Raw genomic sequence first — 17042 nt, forward strand, 5'->3', positions numbered from 1 at the left:
ATGCATTTTGAGCAGGTAATAGAGCACATCTGTCATCAGCATCAAGAGTCCATGGGCTAAAATGATTATCCTTCTATTAAAAATGGACATAGATTATTTTATTTTATTTTTCAGAAGCACTATGAAGCTTGAGCCTTACGCATCTCGTCTCTTTAATTCAGCATTATTGGACTGAATCGATTCTATTGGCCTTCTTCAGAAGAAAAGACCAAACATGTGATATCTGTGGTCTAAATTTTCATTCAACATCAAATTATGCTGCTATTCATTCATATTTTTATGACGTTGACATGAAACTTTAACTAACCGTTTAGCCTTGACACAAAATGCATTTGATTCAGTGAAAACGTTATTTATCCCAAAAGAAAGATTCAGTTTTTTGAGGCTCTTCATGAAAATTAACTGCATGACAACCTTCATGCTACAATATATTTTTCAAAAAAATGCATTTAATGTGCATGACTGTACTTAGCTTATTTGCTCTATATCTGTGACTTAATGGCCTACTTGTATAATCAAAGGGGAATTTGCAAAAGACAACAGAAAGCATAATTTTACAACCACACATAATTGAGAAAGCCTGACATTGACCCAGCAGACAACAATCATTTGACTCTATGATGACCAGTGCATATCATCTAAAGAGAGGGAGAGAGTGTGTGTGTGTGTGTGTGTGTGTGTGTGTGTGAGAAAGAGAGAGAGGTTTTTTTGTTAATGAGCACGGGACTCATTTGTCTCTCTTTGGGAGGCCGTGCTGTCTCAGATGAGAGTGATGGAGCTCTATTACACTGGTCATATCCAACACACTGTAATGAACTTCAACATCAATCATTACAGGAGAGAGCAAAAGACCACGCTGGGTCTCTCTCTCTCTCTCTCTCTCTCTCTCTCTCTCTCTCTCTCTCTCTCTCTCTCTCTCTCTCTCTCTCTCTCTCTCTCTCTCTCTCTCTCTCTCTTCGCATTCTAGGGTTGAGTCTCATTCAGTGACTACAGTCTGTTCACAGACTACATCAACATATACAGTGATGGTGAAAAATTGCTTTGCATACAGGCATCTGAAAGCAGATGTGTTTATCTAAAGCGACTTACACTGCATTTAAGATAAACAGTTTATCAGTGCATGTGTTCCGTGGGAATCGAACCCATGACCTTGGCGTTGCCAGCACCATGAAGTCCGAGCTATAGAAATGTAATGTATAATATAGGTATATATAGGAGTATAATATTAAAACTAAATAACGTGAATGAGAAAATTCAATGTTAAACTATTCCTAAATGCATGTACTAAAAAGTAGTTAAACAAAGTGTTAAATTTATAAAATGTAGTGTATAAGTAAATAATTAAATAATTAGCATAAAATGTTTAATAAATGTTATTTTTAGTTATTAAAATGACACCTTTTTCCATTTTTCATCATGAAATGACCAGATATATGTGACCCTGGACCACAAACCTGTCATAAGTAGCACTATATTTGTAGAAATAGCCAACAATATGATCTATTTTTCTTTTATGCCAAAAATCATTAGGATATTAAGTAAAGATCATGTTTCATGGAGATATTTAGTACATTTCCTATCAGAACTATATTTTTGATTAGTAATTTGCATTGCTAAGAACTTCATTTGGGCAACTTTAAAGGCGATTCTCTCAATTTTTTTATTTTTTTGCACCCTCAGATTCCAGATTTTCAAATAGTTGTATCTCAGCCAAATATTGTCCTATCCTAACAAACCGTACATAAATGGAAAGCATTTTTTATCATTATTTATTCAGCTTTCAGATGATGTATTAATCTTAATTTCAAAAAATTAACCCTTTTGACTGGTTTTGTAGTCTAGGGTCACATATATAGTGATAATAAAGTGATAAATAATGCCTTTCACTAATGTAAATATGCAAATGGAGACTAAAATTAAACAGTGCTGCTGGAACAGAACGTCTTTGATGGTTTCAGCTAGTTTTAACTGGTCTCACCAGTAGAAAACTCAATTTAAATCCATTTGAAAACATTCAGGAGCAATGTTTCTAAGCAGAAACATAATTTAGACCATATACACACTGGAAGTGTTAGAAATGATAACAGCATTTAAATCTAAATCACCGTTGTGTCTGTAAATCACAGTACAGGAGTCACACCTGCAAACTAGTTGATGATTGACACACAGGTAACCTAACTTCATCTGTGACCCTGGACCACAAAACTTAAGTAGCACAGGTATTTGTTGTAATAGCCAACAATACATTGTATGAGTCAAAACTATCGATTTTTATTTTATGCCAAAAATCATTAGGATATTAAGTAAATGTTTCATGTTTCATGAAGATATTTTGTAAATTTCTTACCGTAAATTAATAAAAAGTGACCCTTGTGACTGGTTTTGTGGTTCTGGGTCACATACTGTATGTTGTATGAACTATTTAACAAACTTTATAAATTGCAACATTACATTTTCAAAAGGGTTACTTATCCCAGCTAGGATTTACACTGGTTTCAGCTAGTTTTAACTGGTCTCACCAGTTAAAACTGTTGTGTGTGTGAACGCAATACAGGAGTCACACCTGCAAACTGGTTGATGATTGACACACTGGTAAGCTGACTTCTGACTTCATTTGTGACCCTGGACCACAAAACCTTATTAATTTATTAAAAGTCTTATGTAGCATGGTTATATTTGTAGAAATACCCAAAAATACATTGTATGGGTCAAAATTATGGATTTTTCATTAATGCCAAAAATCATTAGGATATAATTTAAAGATCCATGAAAATATTTAGTAAATTTCCCAACGTAAATAAATCAGAACTTAATTTTTGATTAGTAATATGCATTGCTAGGAACTTAATTTGGACTACTTTAAAGGGCGATTTTCTCAATATTTAGATTTTTTTATTTTAGATTCCAGATTTTCAAATAGTTGTATCTGGGCCAAATACTGTCCTATTCTAACAAACCATACATAAATGGAAAGCTTTCTTATAATTATTTATTCAGCTTTCAGATGATGTATACATTTTAATTTTAAAAAATTAACCCTTTTGACTAGTTGGTCTAGAGTCACATATGTTGTATGATGCATGAAATAACCAGAAACTTGAGCTAGAAATATAGTAATAATAAAGTGATAAATAATGCCTTTTACTAATGTAAATATGCAAATGGAGACTAAAATTAAACAGTGCTGCAGGAACAGAATGTTTTTGATATTAAAGTGAACTATTTAAAAAAACGTATAAATTGCACCATTAAATTTTTAAAAGGGTAACTTATCCGAGCTGGGATTTAAGATGGTTTATGGTTTTACAGCTTTACCAGAAGAAATCGGCATTAAATGACTAGATCAGTATAGGTTGGTTTTCTAAATGAAAATCTAATTTAGGCAATATGCACACTGGAAGTTTTAGAAATCATAACAGCATTTAAATCTAAACCACTGTTATATGTGAACGCAATACAGGAGTCACACCTGCAAACTGGTTGATGACTGACACACAGGTAACCTGATTTCTGACTTCATTTGACCAAAGTACTATTTGAAACCAAAGACATTATCAACCAGTAATGTCATGTTGAAAGAAACAGCCCTGACAACTATGATTCTGGCATATGCGCTACTGGAATTAGGCACGACCAGTGTGGACATAACTGACTAGAAACAGCAACAGGATGCCAAGTGTAACGTACCATGATGTATGACACACCAGCAACTGTTTTCTCTCATAAGTGCTAATAGAGAGGACGAAAGCAACACTGAGATGTGAATCCACACCCTTGAGAAACACAATGATGCACAATGACCTTCTGAAAGACACCAGCTCAACCTGTTGCAGAGCTCACGCCTTTACATTTAAACCTAATTGTTTTTATTTGACAAAACGAGCTCACTTAAAGCACAAAACACAATTCCCCAAAACAATCCCATAAATTATGCACGGAGAAAACAATCTCATAAACTAATGAGGAATCTCTGAACTTTCTTGACTTGTATTGTCAGCATGTCGCTCTGACACGAGTGTGTAAGTTAATTGCTTCAGCCTCCAGTAACCGCTAGTGGTAAATGCCTATGAGCTGTTGCATTTACATATCCCCTCATTTAGAGACTCTGCTAATTAGCATTCTCATTATACCAATTATACTAGCTTTAATTATTATAGCACCGCCACAAAAAAAAAATATGAATCGCAAAACCAAATAGCCTACAGAGATATTCCACAAGGTGCTGTTCCGAGGATGCGGTGATGGGAATACCAGCACAGCTTGTCAAGAGCGGAACACTCTCATTATGACAATCAGATTAATTGTTTAATTGATATCCGAGCATTTGTTTCATTAACGGATCGTTAGGAAGCGCAAGGTACCGGCTATTCCCGTTCTTCGGCGGAAGCGGAGGGACCGCGGTAGCGTCGGCGGCCGAGTCTTCGAAGAGGAGGGACGGGAAGCGCGAGGCCTGAATCCTGGGGAGTGTCTGGTGGACGCCCACGCCGCTGATGTATGGGCAGATGCATCAAATCACACAGGATAAACAAGCGATGAATTTCATCAGTGCCATCATAGCCTTAATTTGGCTGCCTAATGAGTCAGAGCTAGTGGCGGAGATAAAAGTTGTCAGAGGCGCGGCTCTAATGAATTTCTTGCCACTTGTAATCAAGGTTGGCTGTCTGAGGGGCCATGATTAATGGAACCCTGGAGGATTCCCTCGGCCTTCAGCTCTCATTACAGCTAATGCATTCTCAGGCAAATTAACGCACTGAGAAGAGCGAGCCGAGAGAGAGACGCGGAGAATCCAAACAAGGACGGGAAAGAAAGAACAAGTGATAAACGCAAGATTGAGAGAATGCGAGGAAAGGAAACATAAAATGACAATTAAACAGCCTATGAAAGCAAAATTGACTTTTTCGGGCTTTTAGTCCATGTCTGGTAGCTTTGAGCTGAGCATCTAAATGCTAATATGTAAACAAAACTAGCTTTCAGCGCAAATGGGCATTTAAACTCTTCCAGGAAGAATACAGATGCCATCATTTTACTGTCAACCATTATGTTTTAAATAAATTTAGTTGTGGGGTTGACATGTTTGACTGCTTTTGGCTAATGTATTTAAGATTCATATTAATTAAAGTTTTATTTTGTGAAACTTATGATGAACAAATAAGTGCAAGATTCATAAACATTTGTTCTTCATGGAGCATACTTTCTGCAATAATCCAAAGGCCTATGGAAAAATTATTTTTTTAATTGAGGGAACTGGAGGAATGCTAACTTCCAATTCAGCCTAAAAAATACCAATGCTGGTCCTTAGCTGGTCATGTTGTTAGTCAAGGACCAGCATAAACCAGCAAAGGACCATCTTAAACCAGCATAGCATCAAAACCTAACTTTTTTTTTTCCAACAGGGTACTGCAGCGCTCTAAAATGAAGTAAAAGATGATATTCATATTTTCATATTCAGACAAAATATGTACACATGTACAAAACATGCTATTTAAAAGCTAATTAGTCAACTTGACTACACTAGATATAGGTTTTCATGGCGCGTCATCAATCGCCATATTGGCGACACTATTTATTATAATATAATATAGTATATATTTATGTAATTGCTTAATTGCATTAAATGAATGATTGAAGTCATGAGTTTGAATCAATTGGACTGGTTCCAGCATAAATGACTTAATTTATTTGGTTCATCTGTTCCTCTTTTCACATATTCAGCCATGTTCACAAGACATTGTCAGTACTACTACTGGCTTAGCTCACAAGTTTATTGACATTAAAATAAATGTGCTTATTGAAAAAATTAAACACTTATTTCATAGATGCATTGTCTATCAATAATTTAAGGACTTTTCAAGTTCCTCTTTAGGAATATTGCTTATTATAAGAACCCAGTAATATGAACTATAAGCTAAAATAATAAATATCCTTTTAAATAATGAAATGTCATGGTTTCTAATGATCATGTGTTTAGAAAAGAGTTGAGAAAACACAATATAAGACATTTTGACAGTCTTAGGCATACATTTTCTTACAATAAAGGAATGAATGAAAAGATTTCTAAGCATTCATGGTATAAATCATTTTATTGGAGTGTTTATTATGTCAATAGCCAGCCAAGCATCCAATCACACAACAGCTAACTCTCATGAAAGGGCTCCGTCACATTCGGAAGGAGCATTTAAAAACAATGGCAAATGAAAAGAAATAACAAAAAAGTTATCAAACAGCTCAATAAAAGCAACAACAAAAGGAATTATTTACATCTTGCTTTTATAAATATGTCAAATGTACATATAATACACAAAGTACCTTAATGGCCAGACAATGTGGACACATTGAGACCCAAAACCAGGTACCAAAAACAACTTAAAAAAACAACTCGGTGCTTCTCTCTGCTATACGGCTACTCGAGGAGCTTTACGGGTGCATCCCAGCGTTCAATAACCTGGCAGTCGCAGGAATCACAGGCGAGTGTTTAATAATGCCATATTCCCAAAAGCTCATCTTAGTAACCTCACGTCATAAACAGGAGCCCAAACTCAATGTATATTTAAAAAAAAAAAAAATGGCCGTAATGTTGATACATGTTCACTTTATGTAGTCTTTCCATGCATGTTGTTTGAGAATGAGCTTCCAGAATTAAAACAGGTTTAAAATACTAACCACAGACTTTAAAAGCCTCATAAAGCTTGCATGTACAAATCAGACTCGAATAAGAAATTAAATGTACCTAAAAGGTAAAACATCTAAAAAAAAAACAAAAAAACATGTAAACTTAAAATACTGTCTGGTAAGGACTCATTTAAAGAGGATAAACATCTCCCTCTTGCTTTACCGCATTCCCTATAAAGGGATAGTTCACCCAAAAATGAAAATTTGATGTTTATCTGCTTACCCCCAGGGCATCCAAGAAGTAGGTGACTTTGTTTCTTCAGAAAAACACAAACGAAGATTTTTAACGAAAACCGGTGCAGTCTGCCAGCCATATCATGGATGTGGATGGGCACCAAACCTTTAAAAGTAAACAAAAACATGCACAGACAAATCCAAATTACACCCTGCGGCTCGTGACGATACATTGATGTCCTAAGACACGAAACGATCGTTTTTTGCGAGAAACTGAACAGTATTTATAACATTTTTTTACCTTTGATACACAGCCACGTCCATCTGTCATGAGCACGAGTTTGGCATCAGTCACGTCACATGTGAACGCGCTCTAGCGTAGAATACGCAAACGTCGTAAGGGGAAATCAGTGAAAAGTCCCGGATGAGTTTGCGCAAGCAAACGTAATCTATTAGCTTTAAATCGGTTTGAACAATCAGGATAAGCGCAAGTAATTACCATTTTGAATAGCTGCTGTAATCTCTGTGCTCTGTGTAAACAATGAGTGTTGTATTCATGCGACAGATCGCTTCCGGCGTTTGCGTATTCTACGCTAGAGCGCGTACTCGTGTAACGAGCCGAATGCTAAACTCGTGCTCAGGAGAGATGGACGTGGCTGTGTATCAAAGGTAAAAAATGATATAAATACTGTTCAGTTTCTCACAAAAATCGATCGTTTCGTGTCTTAGGACATCAATGTATCGTCACAAGCCGCAGGGTGTAATTTGGATTTGTCTGTGCATGTTTTTGTTTACTTTTAAAGGTTTGGTGCCCATCCACTCATATTATTTGGCTGGCAGACTGCACCGGTTTTCGTTAAAAATCTTCGTTTGTGTTCTGCAGAGGAAACAAAGTCACCTACATCTTGGATGCCCTGGGGGTAAGCAGATAAACATCAAATTTTCATTTTTGGGTGAACTATCCCTTTAACTCACATGTGCCAAATATTAATTAAGTTGTAATCATGAGAATTCAAGTAAAAGTTGACGGCGTACACACTAGCAAACGAGGGTTAAGGCTGATAGGTTTCAGATGGGTACATAACGGCCATCTCATCCAGAAATTGCCCGCACGACACACAGCTAGCTGCAAGAGGGAGCAGGAAAAGCTATTTTATACACACATCTGTACATAATCCACATCAGCATCCCATCAAACACGCCTGCATTCTAATGGATACAAAAACAGCCACACGGTCACAAGTGTGGAGGTCATTAGACTCGTAACAAGGGAGTTGGTGGCGAGAGCGTCTTATTTCCGTAATCGAGCGGGTCGGTACCGTCCGCTGCTACTCGATGGATCTGTCATTAGGCAGGAGAGGGACGTCGGTGACGAACTGTTAAGACCACTTCAGACCGGTCCAGAAATGATTCGCACAAGGCATCCGTAATAACACAGTATTCGTCAGGTAATCAAGCCTTTCCAAGACAATCACGTAAAGGCTAAGTGTAAAATAGCTATGAGTAGGATGATTTGGGTTTGGTTATATTGCACTGATGCTACAAATGGTAATGCTTTACCCAGCAGCCTTAGTGTTTTTGAGCTCGTTCAAGGGCACAACGGTGGTGAAGTTTGAGTGAAATAAGCACTTAAATGTCTGGTTTTTAGCATAAATCTAAAGAATCGTGATTAGGTTGAATTTAATGAAGCATTTATGGATATAGATATCAACAAGAACATGTCCAGGTCACCCAAAGTCTAAAAATAATTGAAAATATATTTATTAGCATTTAAAAATTAAGGAATATTAATTTTTTTTTGTTTTTGTTTTTTGCATTGGGATTTTTTTTTCATCAAAATGTATGCATCTGGATTTTTTTTTTCAATTCTCAATACATATTTTACTGTTTATTTCTTTTAATATAATTTTTTATTATTGTAATACAGTATGTTATGGAAGCCCATTTCCGCCACTGAATAAAATCTTTTGACTTTTTATCTCACTACTCACTTTTTGTCCTCAGAATTGTGATATATAAACTCGCAATTGCGAGAAAAAAAGAATTGTGAGATACAAATTTGTGAGAACAGTCAGAACTACAAGATATGAACTTGTAATTGCAGAGAAAAAAGTCAGAATTGCAAGATACAAGTCTGTGAGAAAATAAGTCAGAATTGCTAGATATAAACTTGTAATTGCAAGGAAAAAGTCAGAATTGCGAGATACAAATTTGCGAGAAAAAAAAACTGAATTGCGAGATACAAATTTGCAAAAAAAAAAATCTGAATTGCAAGATACAAATTTGTGAGCAAAAAAACCCTCAGAATTGCGAGATACAAATTTGCAAGAAAAAAGACAGAATTGCAAGATACAAATCTGCAAAAAAAAAAATCTGAAATGCGAGAGACAAATTAGTCTAAATTGGTAGATATATACTTGTAATTGCAATAACAAATGTCAGAATTGTGAGATAAAAATTTGCGAGAAAAAGTCAAAGTAACACAGTACAAACTTGTAATTGCACAAAAAAGTCAGAATTGCGAGATACAAATTTGTAAAAAAAAAATCTGAATTGTGAGATACAAATTTGCAAGAAAAAAAGTGGCAGATATATACTCGTAATTGCGCTGAAAAAAAATCTGAATTGTGAGATACAAATTTGTGAGAAAAAGTCAGAATAATGCCATAAAAACTCGCAATTGCAAGAAAAAAAGTCAGAATTGTGAGATACAATTTTGTGAAAAAAAATTCTGAATTACGAGATATAAACTTGGCATTACGAGAAAAAAGTCACAATTGTGAGATACAACTTTGTAAGAAAAATTTTCTGAATTGCGAGATATAAACTCATAACTGCGAGACAAAAAGTCAGAATTGTGAGATATAAACTCGTAATTGTGAGGGAAAAAAAGTAAAAAAAAGTTTTGACTTTCTAACTCACAATTGCGAGTTTATATCTCAAAATTCTGAGAAAAAAGTCAGAATTATTAGTTTAAATCTCACAATATTGACTTCAGTGGTGGAAACAGGGTTGATATAGTATTTTGTAGTGATTAAACAATTTTTCTGACACTTACTTAAACCTTAAAAACCTTAAAGTAGTAAAGCTATTTTCTTTTCTTTTGACTTGCGGGTGAAATATGCAGACATGTTCTTGACAGGTTTCACCAAAATCGCTGATTCAATGGAATACTTCACCCAAAAATTAAATGAAATTTCTGTCACTATTTACTCCGCCTCATGTCATTCCCATATGACTTAATTTGGTCTGTGGAAAATAAAAAACATATTTTGAAGAATGTTGGTGACCAAAAAGTTTCGGTTCCAATTGACTTCAATTACATCGACAAAAAATACAATGGAAGTCAATGGGAACCAAAACTCTTTGGTTACCAAAATTTTTCAAAACACCTTTTTTTTTGTGTTCGGAGTAAGAGAATTTTCCTTGTAAAAACATAATTGAATGTTCCGATGGACAAAAACGCATGGGCACAACGTGGAGGATCCATTACTATCGTCAGATTGTTTCTAAACGATGCACCTTAAAAATACAACTTACTCTGTTTAAAACCTGTTGCCCATCTTTTCGTTTTTTTGTTCTATACACACACACAAAAGAAAGGATCCTTAAAAACGTAATTTTCTTCAGCTTAAAAATAACACGCACTGATAATGTTAACACTGCTAATTCTCGCTGTACGCTAACATTAGTCACAGGAAGTCGTCATGGGGTAATGGGTTTACATGACACGTGTGGCACTACGCACAGTTTCCTAATAAAGACGTACGGCTGAGGGAAACGATGGCATTTAACGAGAGCAGCATCTATGGGAACATCAACATGGACGCTCTGAGAAGAGACACTAGAGACACTGCGGGGCCACGATCACATGATGCTAACACTACGGTTCAGCTCGCATTGAGCGTTGTTGTTGATGTTGGGATTGTGCCGGGTGGCCGTGGGGGTCGACAGTCCGCCACTGCCCTCGCCGGGGCAGCCATGTTGGATGAGGATGTCCACGCATTCCTGACTTCCTGCTCGCTGGGCGTAGGACAGGGGCGTCTGACCACGGGCGTCGCGACTCTTCACGTCCACACCATACTGAAACAGAGGATGAGATTAAAGGAGAAGGTCACTTCCAGAACAAAAATTTTGAGATAATTTACTCACCCCTCTTGTATCTAAGATGTTCATGTCTTTCTTTCTTCAGTCATAAAAAAATTATGTTTTTTGAGGAAAACATTTCAGGATTTCTCTCCATATAATGGACTTCTATGGTGCCTGTGAGTTTGAATTTCCAAAATGCAGTTTAAATGCAGCTTTAAAGGGCTCTATAAACGATCACAGAAGAGGAAGAAGGGTCTTATCTAGCCAAACAATGTTATTTAAAAAAAAAAAAAAAGACAATTTGTATACTTTTTAACCTCAAATGCTCGTCTTGTCTAGCTCTGTATTCTGTGTATTCCGGTTCAGGAAAGGGTATGTCAAAAAAAAAAATCCCATCTCATTTTCTCCTCTAACTTCAAAAAGTCGGAATTGTGATACAAATTTGTGGGAAAAAGTCAGAACTGAGGAACACAAATTTGTGAGAAAAGAAGTTAGAATTACGAATTATAAACTCGTAATTGCGAGAAAAAATGTTGAAGTATGAGAGACAAATTTGTGAGAAAAAGGTCAGGATGAGAAAAAAGTCAGAAATGCGGAATACAAATTTGTGGGGAAAAAAAGTCAGAATTGCGAGATTATAAACTCAAAAGTCCAAATATTGGGAGACAAATTTGTGAGAAAAAAGTTAGGACTGGGAGATATATATTTATATATGTATAAAAGTCAAATGCTCGCCTTGTCTAGCTCTGCGTATTCCAGTTCAAGACAGTTAGGGTATGTCGAAAAATTACAATAGTAATACAATAGTGATACAAATTTATGGGGAAAAGTCAGAATTGCAGAATACATATTCGTGAGAGAAGTCAGAATTGTGAGATATAAACTCGTAATTATGAGAAAAAAAGTCTGAATTGCGAGGTATAAACTATAAAAACTACAGAAAGTCTGAAAAGTTTTGACTTAACTCACAATTGTGACTTTATATCTCTAAATTCTGAGAAAAAAAGTCAGAACTGCATAATACAAATGCTCGTCTTGTCTAGCTCTGTGTGTACTCTGTGTATTCCAGTTCAAGACAGTTAGGGTAGGTCAAAAAACTCCCATCTCATCTTCTCCAACTTAAAAATCATCCTACATCGCTGCACAAGTAACGACCCAGTGTTTACAAAGTGAACGTGCAAAGATCATCAAACGCCCTTTACGATAAAAAGGTAAAACAGCAATGTAGGACAATTTTAAATTCGGAGAAGAAAATGAGATGGGAGTTTTTTGACATACCCTAACTGTCATGAACCGGAATACACAGAGTCGATGATTGTTTCACTAGATAAGACCCTTCTTCCTCGCCTGGGATCGTTTAGAGCCCTTCGAAGCTGCATTTAAACTGCATTTTGAAAGTTCAAACTCGCGGGCACCACTGAAGTCCACTATATGGAGAGAAATCCTGAAATGTTTTCCTCAAAGAACATCATTTCTTTATGACTGAAGAAAAAAGACATGAACATCTTGGATGACAAGGGGGTAAATTATTTGTAAATATTTAGTTTTTTTTTTACCCAGATGAGCAGCTGCGTGATAACCACGTTAGCCATGGCACAGGACAGATGAAGAGCAGTGCGTCCGTCACCGTCCCCGTACGTCTCGTTGACCTCTTCCTTGGTGCCGTGGGCCAGCAGGAGAACCACTAGCCTCAGGTCGTCCTCCACCACGGCCCGCAGGAGCTGCTGTCCCAGCGGCACGTCGGACTGAGGAAGACCCACCAGGAACAGCTTCTGCTCGTACTTCGCCCGGATCCAGCGCTCCTTCTCTTCCCTGAGAATGAGGACACAAACAGAGCTCAACATTAGGTGTTTTTAATTCTTGTAAAATTGCGGTTTTGTTTTTCAGTGGTCATTCTGTTAGCTAAAACCGCAAGTCTCAATCAACGAAATAATTTCATAAAATCCACATTTTGAAATATTTTGGTAAAAATATATGCGAGTAAATATTCTGTCTCGTTATATCAATTTTGATTTAATCTATACATTTTATTTCCTTTTATTACATTTATTGATTAAAAACAACTATGGAACCCATGTCTTCTTTAATTAATTAATTAAAATATTCCCCCCCCCCAAGATTTTAATTCTGTTTTTGTTCTTATGGTAGAAATGACAATTCCTAAATAAATAAATAATAAAAATTATTAAAATGTATAGTGTGGTATTGTATATAGTATAGCATATATAGTGTATGTTTAAAAAAACAACAACTTTTGAAATATTTTGGTAAAAATATTGCTTCTTAGTTTTATTAGGTTTTGTATTATAAATATAAATAATTAATAATCTATACATTTTCTTCATTTTATTACATTTATTGATTAAAAACAACTGTGGAACTTAATTTTCATTAATTAATAATAAAAATACTTAACTAATTACATTATTTTCAAGATTTTAAATCTGTTTTAATTCGTTTGGTAAAAACAACAATTTAATACAAAAATAAATCTAATTTATAGAGTAGTACTGTATAAAGTACAGCATATATAGTGTTACGTTAATGTTATATATATGTTAATGTTAATATACAATAATAATATTATATTATTCATTATTTAACAATTTTCAAGGATATATGTGTATAGGGCTGACTATTTAAAGCTAGATATATTATTTATATTTTATATTTCCATTAAATACTTTATAATAATATTCTCTAAAATAATACATTTTCTTTTTTTATTACATTTATTGATTAAAAACAACTATGCAATCCATGTCTTCATTTATTTTATTTATTCAATTCCTAAATATGTGTGTAAATATTCATTTTTATATATTATATTATATTATATTATATTATATATTCTACTTTCACGATTTTTAAAAATGTTTTAAACATTTTTTATGAACTACACAATAAAAATCATGTTACAAACAATAAAGGCATCTTTTTTACAATTATATATATATATATATATATATATATATAAACATTTGCTAATTAAAAACTACTATTAAACCCATGTCTCATCACTTCCAGTCTTCCTCCCACTTTGACAACCACTGGTTAAACATGACTTTGATACACTAGATAAACCTTGTGACTTATGAATATATGACAATCCCAGCAGAGTCAGTATTTCTGCCATAATCATATCTTTAGTCCAGAAAGAGTAATTCAGTTGTGATTATGACAGAGGTCACAAGGGAAGCAGGTTAAATGTACAAATCACTCATCCTCAGCCTTAACTTCCTTTGGAGCACTTTTCCATCAGGATCTAGAGGGTTAAAGTCTGTCTGGCTATCGAAAGGTTACACATTGTGAACAGCATGTCTATCGTGGACAATACAGGAGTGTGTGCGTTTGGGGGGGAAGCCGTGTTTTTTATCGGCGCTGTCAGTGTTGTCAGTCCTGCCCGGTGAATCCCCACAAAGGAGGCCCTCTCAACACTGGCCCCTCAACCCTCTAGGGGGCCGCCGGCAGCCCGCCAGATCGAAGGCCCAAAGAAAAGGGCTGAAAGAGACACACTCGGACGAGAGAATGGAGTCCAACTTGAGCGCGCAGCAGACTTCTATCTGTCCCTCTCTATCACCCGGCCGCCCCCGCTCCTCTCTTCGGCTGGCATTCACGGCGATGGCGAGGGCTACGGCGCTAAATTAAAATCGATACCAGCGGATCTGAGCATGCTCAGTGGCCGTCTGACCCGCTGACCCCGTGCGGCGGGTGATAAGGGGAGCAGAAAGGAGCTGTTGTTTGCCTCGCCGGGGTGAGTGACACACAGAAGAGACTGAGTGAGAGAGAGCTGATAGAGGTAAAGAGAGTCTGGAGAGATGGCGGGTGAGGGTTTCCCCGGGGATGAGACTTCACAAAGACTCCGTCACCAGAACCACAGCGCTAGTGTTGATGACAACAACCAACAAGATGATAGAGAGAAATCACACAAATAATGACAGCTACAGTGTAGATCAGAATGGAGAGGCTGCATTGAGTTATTCTTAATGAAAAATACACTTGCAAGTCTATATACTGTATAGGCATCACTGTGCTAATATTCTTCGTACATAGATTTTTCTTCATCATTAAAAAGTTAAGTAATTCATTCAACTAATACTACAGATTTCATATATTTTATGTAAAGTACATTTACAGACTAACAAATATATATATATATATATATATATATATATATATATATATATATATATATATAAAACATATAGACAGATGTAGATAAAGCTGGAAATTCAATAAAAATATATTGATTCAAATATATTGTTTAATGAGAAGTATTTCATGTTTATATTATATATAAAATATAAACTTAGATTGTAACTATACATGAAATATTACATTATTATAATGTAATAAATATTAATAAATTCAATAAAATGTTTTTCATATATTTTGAACATTTACATTTTTATATTTGGACAATAAAATCGATACGAATTTAACATAATATCTAATATAATATCACATTTTTATATATAAAATATTACATACAAGTACACAATTACCCCACAGAACTTTTTATATATAAAATAAAATATTTTGGAATTTTGAAGCTATATGGTATCTGTCCATATTCAAAATGAAATAAAAAATATTGTAAGTAAAAAAATACATTGGTAAAATAAAATTAACTAATTTTTTACTTAAATTGCAAATTGGTCTCGTCTATTTTCAAAATAAAATAAAAAGCATTTTATTTTAGTATTTTATTTTAATTTTTTATTTTGACTGCAAGATAAAAATATATTTTTAAGGATCTTTTTCAGGATCCACATTCACTTTGACTGTAAAATAAAAAAATATAATAAAGGTCCATATTAAAAATCAAATAAAATATATTAACAACAACAAAAAAAAACTAAATAAAATCAACTTGTAAAGTAAAAAAAATACAAAAATATAATAATAATAATATTTAAAAAAGCTAAAATAAAATAGTTATTTTTTAGGATAATTTTTAGGATCCACATTCCAATTCAACTATTTATATTTGTATTTTATTTTTAATTTAATGCCTGTATAATATATAAAATATAATATTCCAATACATAAAAACATTATAATATAAATAATTTTTGTTTCGTAGATAATTTTAATCTTAGATGCTATTCACTTCTTGATTTCTGTAAACTTTATACATTTGAAAAGATTTAAGATTAAAATTACTACTATCATGTGAGTCATTGCAAATTTGCATACTGATATTCTTTTGACTGAATTGTGACTGTGACTCTTTCACAATTTAATGATCTATATCAACCTTAATGATGCAAAGACAATGTTTTATGACAGCTGTGCATAATAATCGCAAAACACAGCAACATGAGCACTAAATATCAACACGACACAATGTTATTAATGTAAAGCCAAAAACTAAAACTTACACTTAATTAAACTTACAGCAGCAGTGATTGGCGGTACGATGGGAGTGTAAATGAAGCCACGCCCCTTTATTATCCTCAAAAACCAATGGACGAACTTGAACGTCACAACCGTGCTCATGGTATTACAACCACAAAAAACCCAAGATGTTCATGTCTGTCTTTCTTCAGTCGTAAGGAAATTATGTTTTTTGAGGAAAACATTTCAGGATTTCTCTCCATATAATGGACTTCTATTGTTCCCACTGAGTTTGAACTTCCAAAATGCAGTTAAATGCAGCTTCAAAGGGCTCTAAATGATCCCAGCCAAGGAAGAAGGGTCAATCTAGCAAAACGATGGGTTATTTTCTAAAAAACTTTTACAATTTATATACTTTTTAATCTCAAATACTCGTCTTGCCGAGCTAGACAAGACGAGCATTTGAGGTTAAAAAGTATATACATTTTTTTTTTTTTTTTTTTTTAGAAAATAAGCCATCGTTTTGCTAGATAAGACCCTTCTTTCCTCGGTTGTGATCATTTATAGCCCTTTGAAGCTGCATCTTGGAAGTTCAAACTCGGGGGCACCATAGAAGTCCATTATATGGAGAGAAATCCTGAAATATTTTACTCAAAAAACAATTTCCTTACGACTGAAGAAAGACAGACATGAACATCTTGGATGACAAGGGGGTACATTATCTGTAAATTCTCTGTACATTTTTGTTCTGAAAGTGAACTACTCCTGAC

General features: G+C 34.7%; 1 protein-coding gene across 1 annotated transcript in view; it reads right to left on the reverse strand.

Annotated features, from left to right (window-relative positions):
• Positions 1-6061: 6061 nt before the first annotated feature.
• The window catches only part of agap3 (ArfGAP with GTPase domain, ankyrin repeat and PH domain 3), a 126374-nt gene continuing 115393 nt past the window's right edge, over positions 6062-17042 (reverse strand). The window contains 2 exon segments of the mRNA XM_073830603.1: positions 6062-10926; positions 12489-12744. Coding sequence (XP_073686704.1) covers positions 10711-10926; positions 12489-12744 — 472 coding nt within the window. The 3' untranslated portion in view covers positions 6062-10710.

The sequence above is a fragment of the Garra rufa genome, chromosome 24 (genome assembly GCF_049309525.1).
Source record: "Garra rufa chromosome 24, GarRuf1.0, whole genome shotgun sequence".
NCBI classification, from domain to species: domain Eukaryota; kingdom Metazoa; phylum Chordata; class Actinopteri; order Cypriniformes; family Cyprinidae; genus Garra; species Garra rufa.